Source organism: Salvia hispanica, chromosome 3 (genome assembly GCF_029641045.1).
Source record: "Salvia hispanica isolate PSC_SH4W2 chromosome 3, Shi_PSC_v1, whole genome shotgun sequence".
Taxonomy (NCBI): Eukaryota; Viridiplantae; Streptophyta; class Magnoliopsida; order Lamiales; family Lamiaceae; genus Salvia; species Salvia hispanica.
In genome coordinates this window covers 48,482,880-48,491,370 of record NC_142694.1, presented here as the reverse complement: position 1 = coordinate 48,491,370, position 8,491 = coordinate 48,482,880, and the positions used below count along the sequence as shown (strand labels likewise).

General features: G+C 36.5%; 1 protein-coding gene across 1 annotated transcript; it reads right to left on the bottom strand.

Moving 5' to 3' along the window:
* Nucleotides 1-2,315: 2,315 nt before the first annotated feature.
* Nucleotides 2,316-3,999, bottom strand: LOC125210242 (UDP-glycosyltransferase 83A1-like). Its single transcript, XM_048109807.2, has 2 exons — nt 3,436-3,999; nt 2,316-3,311 (listed from the first exon to the last, which is right to left on the bottom strand). Exons 1-2 carry the CDS (start codon nt 3,941-3,943, stop codon nt 2,434-2,436), a joined length of 1,386 nt encoding a protein of 461 aa, XP_047965764.2. The 5' UTR covers nt 3,944-3,999; the 3' UTR covers nt 2,316-2,433.
* Nucleotides 4,000-8,491: the final 4,492 nt, after the last annotated feature.

The following is an 8,491-nucleotide window of genomic DNA, read 5'->3' as shown; positions in this document are numbered from 1 at the left end:
AAGATGCATTTGTCATATTTTAAATTTATGTGTACAAGATGCTCTATCTTTGTGGCAAAAGCATGTTGATCCTATTAGAACTGCCGTAAGCTTGATCCATTGGAAGATTCCTATTGGTAAGGCTTGGAAAAAGTATTGTCGTCAAAAGAAAATAAGGTACACAAATTTTTCTCTTGATATGTCTACTAGATGGAACTCCACATATGATTGTTTGAACTCTACTTTGGAGCATATAGATTATTTGATTGATTTTTTTAGGACTAATCCCGTTGATGATTTATATCTAACGCATGCATGTTGGGAGCAAAGCATGAGTTTGTTTAAATTGTTCAAAGGTTTCAAAAATGCAACTATTGAGTTATCCGGTGTTTATTATTGCACATCTGTTCGGGTTTTAGAGCATTGCATGTACATATCACTTGGTTTTAAGACGTCTATGAAAAATTCCGTCTCAAATCCTGAGTTGATGTGTGTTTTATATTATATGATTGACAAATGGCTTAAGTATTTCCGTGAGATTCCATCAGTGTTTTTGATTGCAAAGGTTTTGGATCCGAAATGGAAATTAGTCGGTACGTTGAAGATTTTAGAATTTTATTACACGAATTTTGGTTCTATTGATCTTCAACCACTTCGACATTTGCAAAAGGACACCAATGAGAGCTACAATGTACGTTTGTCCGAAGCATTCCAAATAAACCTCCCCAATCTCTCTGTCATCAAACATGCATTTGAGTTTGAGTTACGAGCTCTCTTTGCCGAATACGAAGCCAAGTACAACAGTACCCACCAAGTGAGACAACGGCCCACCCCTCAATAACAACACAAATTTGGGTTCTTTCAAGATGATGACCCCGACGCACAATCCCAATTGGCCGACCTATACGGTTACACCACCGGCGGCAGTTCGTCGGCGAGGACGGTAAGTGAGTTAGATTTATATTTTGACTCACGTTTTTCTTTGAATGAAGATGAAGGTCCCGTTCCCAACCAAATCGACGTCCTCGATTGGTGGGGAACACATGAGAAAGATTTTCCCATACTTGCATCAATGGCCAAGGAGATTTTTTCAATTCCGGCTTCCACTGTCGCCGTCGAGTCCGCTTTCAGTGTTGGAGGCAACGTCTTGGACGATAGAAGAAGTAGACTAACCGGCCAAAATATGGAAGCCACCATGTTACTTGATGATTGGTGTTCGGCTGACATTAGAGACCAAGAGCCAGATTGGAACACTCAAGTACAAAATGACCAAGACTACTACCCCGACGAAGATGAACAACAAGAAGAAGAATGAGTTGGAGGTCTACCGCCGTCCGCTGATAGCCGGATAGGTAAGTAAGGTAAGAGAACTACGTGGACTTTGATTCCTTAATGTAATCGGGCATTAAGGATACGTAGGCAACCCAACTTAAATTTTAAATTTAAGTTGGTCTCAAGTCCTTTTCCTTTATTTCTTTTTTTTTTCAATTTGTTTCAATTTTAAAATATACAAATACAATTACATAATTGTATTTGTATATACTCTAATCGGTGAAGAAGACTTCTCTATAAAACTAAATCCGGGAGACTTTTGACAATTCTACCATGATTGTTGATGGTTAAAATTAAACTCAACAATTAAGGTTGAATTGCTAAAGGTATCCTCAATTTAGTTATCTAGAAACATCTCCTTCGCCGACTAAGATATACATATACTATCTATTTACATTTATAATTTATTGTTTTTTACTTCAACTTTTTTTTATTTAAGTCTTTTGATTCTTTTGTAATTTCAATTTTCAAATTTCAACATTTGTATATGTAATATCGACATTCACATATCGTTCAAATTTGTATGATTGTTATGTATGATTGTTTCAGTAAAATTCCAATTGTTCCAACTCCAATATCGACTTCTGCTCCATTTGTCAATTGTCATTCTCATTTTATTTATTTATTCGATAGTACAAGACTACAACTACAACTACAACTCTACAATTAGTACTATACCGGAATAAAATTAAAAAAAAAAAAAAAAAAATCGGCATTGAACCGGCGGTCCGAACCAGAACCGGCCCGGAACCGTTTGGAAACTGCCGGTTTTGAACCGGCTTGGAACCGTGCGTGAACCGGAATGGTTCCATATTTTTGGGAACCGGAACCGGCGGTTCACGAACCGTGGTGACGTCTAGTTTGCATGATCCGGTGTGCATAATACTCATGCAATTGATCACAATGGTAAATTGTTATTTAAATATTGTTGCAATCAAGAACAGGCACTATAAAAAGCTTATCGATTTCATTTATCAAATTAAACACCCTTATATAGTAATCTCTTTGATAAGTAAAAACCTTATCAATTTCATTTCATAAAAAGTACTACTAGTACATAACAGAAACAATAACATAGCCGTGAACACACAAAGTTTTGGAATAAGACAAAAACCATACCATTCATCTCCTATGAAGATGATCAATAAACTTCTTCAAATTGTTGCAAGACGTTCCACCGTCGGCAACACTCTTACCACACATTTCCTTTAGCTTCAGTGCATTTTCCTTTAACTTATTATCAGAAAACAGCATGTCAATTTTGTTCTTGATTTCATATCTGGATCTAATCCCCTCTTCATCAAAATCAATTTTCAATCCAATCCCCCACTTTTCACAAATGTACCTCTCATTATGCAACTGGTCACCTAAATAGGGCCAACATAGGAAAGGGACCCCATTGCTCACACCTTCAATTGTCGAGTTCCATCCACAGTGAGACACGAAACAACCAATGGACGGATGTGACAGGACTCTTTTTTGAGGTGCCCATTCCACAATCTTCCCGAGACCAGTCCCGAACCCAGGAGGGTACACGACCGGTGACCCATTGGCGAGATCGGGCCGGACGACCCATAGAAAAGCCCGGCCCGATAGCTCAAGCCCGAAAGCCAACTCATCCATCTGCTGCTGAGAGAAAACTCCCGAGCTTCCGAAAGAAACATACACCACAGATCTATCTGGTTGGGTATTCAGCCAGCGTAAACAAGATGAATCTTCATAGAGGAAATTGGTGGATTCGACATTGTTGGAGTCGAGTAAATTTAAGGGCCCTACTGGCAAGAGGTCAGGGACCAATTCTGTAGCTGCAGGTTCGAGCTCATGACAAGAGTTGCAAAGCAACCACTTTGCTTTACTAGCGTCTTTGAATCCGTTGGTTGTAAATTCGAATATCACCTTTTCTATTTCCGGGTCTCTAGAGAAACTCCATAGAAATTCACCATTCCTCCAAGAAGGTATATCGTTTGAAAGACTAACTACATCCCCAGTTTGGAGAGATCCTGCACTTAATTTGTTAGGATATATATATTGTCCGCTTCGAGCTAAGTCCCAAGATATTATTCACAGAAGATAGTAATAATAGTGATAAAAAAAACCTAAATAAAAGGGATGATTAAGTATTACCATTTATATTAAGAATTCCTTGCTCTAAGAGTTTGGGAGTGTGAAGCATGAAGGCCAAATTGGCGACGGAAGGTGTGGAAAAGGCGACAGGCTCGGCTCCCATCTTTTCTGCAGTTTCAAAAATCCATGAAAATGCGATATCAGCAATGAGACAGGTAACCTTCTCGTAAGGATTGGAGGTGTTGATCCTTTGAATCAAATCGGTTAAGCTTTGTGGCGTTGTCCTTGGGAGATTTTCGAGCAGCGTAGAGTGGTTGTTTGGATCGTCTTCAGGAGTGAAACCGTCGGGAACAGTTTCCATCACTATACTGTGGCAGGAATCATCTTCTTTGTCTTCCTCTTGTTGTTTTTGAGATGCAGAAAGTATTTTGTGATGAATAGAATGGGCATTGACAAAGGTGACTTTAACGCCGTGTTTGGCTATTTGGCGACAGAGGCTCATGAGCGGCTTCACGTGGCCTTGGAGAGGGATTGGAACGGCCAATACATGAGGTCTATTGCCGGCCATCGGAGCTCCTACTTTTCAATTCCTACCGACTAATTGGACATGGATGTAAGACAGCATAATGCTGTTTAAATAGAGTACATATCAAATTTCAACTACCTATTTCTCATCACGTGTGCTCATAGATTGAATCCATCATACCAAAATGTGGTGTGCCAAACTAATTAAATTTAACAAATGCAACATAAATGCATCATGTCCAACTAAACTAGTCAACTAATATAATTAGTTTTAAACTATACCAAAATTAGGTGGTGCGCCAAACTAATTAATTATTAACAAATGCAACATAAATGACTCATGTCCAACTAAACTAGTTAACTAATAGAATTAATTTTAAATTAAACCACTTTTATGAAAGATATACAGTAAATCACTTCTATAGAATATTTTATATATATAAATATAGAAATCATCAATATCTATTTTTCCTCCTATGGCCGTTACATACATAATTATATATACATCATATAAGAACAAGGGAAGTGTTATATTACTAACTCATAACTTAATTGTTAACTACAACTAAATAATAGTCATTAGATATTCAAATTAAGGGCTAAGATTATTAATCCTTAAATGTCAATACGATGAACGAAAAACGTCAATAAGACCATATGATTAATTTCAAGAAATATCAATAGGGCTATTAATGTCAATTAACTATGTTTAGTTATAACTAACTTTTAAAAGAAATCTCAAAACTTTAAATTCATATAATATATATCAAATTAAAGATAATTTGATAAGGATTCCAACGATATCCTACATGCATATGTTCTTACGTCAAAATTTGAAAAAAAAAATCAAAAATTTTTAATTTTTTCGTACAAGCAGAAATGTGAACATATTTTATAAAATATGTCAATATAATAAATGTAGAATGTCAATATAAGCAATGGGTTAACATTCTTAAAACATTATGTTGACATTCTCAAAGCATTGTGTTGATCTTTTTGAAACACTATATTAACATTTTCATCCAAAACCCTAATTTGCAGTTTTTTGTATCTTTTTTTATTTTATTAATAAAAACAAAAATTACACGTGGCAAATAGTAGATCACACGTTTTCTAAAATCCTATGGCCTTAAATTAGTTGTAGTTAGCAATTAAATGATGAGTTAGCAATTGATAACTCACCGTAACAATAATATATTATATTTATATATAATCATACAACACTTTGTCAGTATTGCTTCAAATATTACGGTTATAATTTTCTCTTTTTTTATATAAAATATATATAATTGAAAATGTTCAAAAATAAAAAGTAATGCCATAATTTCATTTTTCTATATTTCTATTGCATTAAATGGTTATATGTTTAGTAACCTAATATGAAAATAAAAATTAAATTTATACAAGTATGTAAATATATTATATATAGGAGGAAAAAAATATTGGCATATTTTAATATTTTAAGATTGTGCAATATTCCACAGTAGTTTAGTGAATATCTTCTAAAAAGCCAATATTATTTGGCATGTGAGCTATTTATATTTCTATTGGTCCGAGATTAATTAGTTGGCACATCGTTTCTTTATGTCACTTTGATATAAATGGTCCATTGAATATTTTCACCATAAAAGAACCACTTATATCATACTATCTTTTTTGGCTTCCTAGTTATGTTTATCTTGTAAAACAAATATTGGGACAAACATAAAATTGCTGGTATAGAATTAATAATTATAATATTACTATAAGACAAGGGTATAAGACAAGGACATTTTTAATTGTTCGATATCTTAACTCAAAGCCTAATATAAAACAAGGCCCCTATTTAATCTTACCCAAATTATAACTTTAACTATGTTTATGTAACCCAATAATACCAAGATAGAGAATTATATATGAGCATTTCTGTCACGACCGCACTTTGCTAAGGATAGCAAACACGGTTTATCGTGACTAGGGGAGAATTAAAGAAGCGGGGAAGAAGGGGGAATCTCGACAAAACAGATATGAATGAAATTAAATTGGAATAACTGACAAAATATATCAGAGTGCGTGATACAAAGGAACATAAGCACGTTATTTACATTGCAGCGGAAGAGTCAGGAGAGAATGACACCGAAATTTTCAGTTTATAGAAGCAACTCAAGGAAACCCATATAGAGGGCAACAAGAGGAAATTAGTCAAGGGAAAGCAAATTGCCAGCATTAAATGCGGAGCTACAGAAAAGCTCAAATCAGGGGACAATAATTTGTGTTGGAATTTAGAAGATGAGAGTACTCATAAGAAATAAAGAGCTAGTAAATAAGCATGTTTGAAAACACAAAGGGTCAAATCAAAAGCTTAGGTCGCACCGGATGGCTGCTCCAATGTAGTAAGACCGAAAATGACTGGTTTCAAGTAGATTTGAGAAAAGAGAGTAGTAAGAAATTGAAGATTTGATCGACAACATCATGATACAATGTCACGTTAATGAATTCACAAGGTTTATAAGCAAATCGAAAATACTAACTCATAGAGAAGGGAGAGCAAACTAGTTAAAGGAGAGTCGGACTGTTTGCTTTAAATATGGAGCTGCGGAGAATTTCAAAGCAAGATACAATAATCGTATTGGATTTTAGAAGAGGGAAAATACACATATAAAATGAAGATCTTGTCAACAAGCATGTTTGAGAACATAAAAGGTCAAGTAAAGGTCATCGAAGAATATATTATCCTTGGAAGAGACAATTACAAAGGAATATGATCATTTTGAAGACCATAACTAAAACAGCACAGAATATGAGAGTTTGCGGCAGGAATTTAAAGAGTCGAAATATTGCTTTTATACATAACGAGCAAAAAGGGATTGTGGTCACTGAAGGTTATTTGAAAACATGAGAGAGCAAGTTGAAAGTGATTCATAACCTTGACAAAGAAGATGGAAAATAGTGGCATAGTACTTTGTAAAAGAAGTCATTTAGGGTCTTAATCCAACGAGGGAGTTATTTTGATCAAAGGGGCTGCGAGAAATTTGAAATTCATGAGAACCCAAGTAAGTGCTGTTGATGAATCTTCCTGGTCATCTACACTGTGGTGATATTTATTCGTTTAACTCTTTACAGGGAATGGGAAATGAATTATCCGAAACTTTGGTTCCAAACTACTTTTACTTCACGATAGCGTCAGATGACCATAGGTGGAGATTACGACTCTTTGGTACTCTCGGATCATCAAGATGCTCGTTCTCATAACACGCCGTTTCTGTTTACTTATTATTGTATAACTAGATTCGTTTTTTTTTTTTTTTTTTTTTTTTTCATTAACACCTTCTCGGTGGAGGGAGAAGTAGGCCCCTCATCCCCTATATATCATCAAACGAAAGTCGTACAAAAACTATCCCAAAAGTGGATCGTCTCCCAAAAAAGTTCAACACATAACAAGCCATATCAGCCTACTCAAAACAAAACCCAACTCAAAATCTAAAGTTAGGGAGTCCTAACTGATCCAATCTGCAGAGAGCCTTAACGAGCGCCGGAGCCGCACTCTTTGTGAAGACTACACTTGACTCCGTCTGTACACTCAAGTTAGCCAAGTAATCTGCTGCTTTGTTGCCTTCTCTGAAAATATGTGAGACTTTCCGAGAGATCCCCTTCAGCTCTTTTCTGATTTTCAATAGGTCATGGCAAACTTCAGCCGAACCCAGATGTCCGGAGCTCAACCAATCAGCCACCATTTTTGCATCAACTTCAATCCATATATGATTTCCAAAATGTTTGGCCAAAATCAGCCCTTGAAGAACTGCCCCAACCTCAGCCTGAAGACCTGTTCTTGCCTTCAGTTCAACAGCAAAACCAGCCAACAAATCACCCTTTTCATTTCTGATAACCCCTCCTCCACCTGCTTTTCCGGACACCATTTTACATACCCCATCGGTATTGACTTTAATCCAAGAAACGTCAGGTGGCCTCCATTGCACTATCCTTGTCTTCCTCGGCCGCACCACACTCGGTGAACCTGTCATAAAATCAGCTTTTGGACAGCAATCGTCCCACTGTTCTGCCCTCAACAGCTTCACCAGGAACAAGTTTCTCAAATACCCAATAGTCCTTTTAATCACATTTTCCACTTTAAACTCCTTTTCTCGATGAACACTTCCATTCCTTTCCGTCCAAAGGAACCAAACTACAAGGCAAGGAATAATACGACAAATATGCTGCCTCGAACCTATATTCATATGGTTCTGCCACCATCTGATCCTTAGATCAACATTAACCCCCTCCTCCGCAAAAGGTGGTACCTGAGGGAACCAATTTGCAAAATGATCTCATACCTCCCTTGCTGCATCCCCATTAACAAACAGGTGCAGCCTGGATTCAACATTTGGATTCCTACAACACCTACACTTTGATGTCATTTCAACTCCCCTCCATTGTAGTTTAGAATCGACCGGGATTCTATTTGCCAATAATCTCCAAACGAAAACAGAGATTGTCGGACCAATGCAACTTTCCCAGATAAGGTCATGCACCTCCCTCCTCTCTGCTCTCCCTCTCACCAGTTCCCACGCCGAGGTAACCGCAAAATTCCCATTTGGAGTTAGTTTCCACCGAA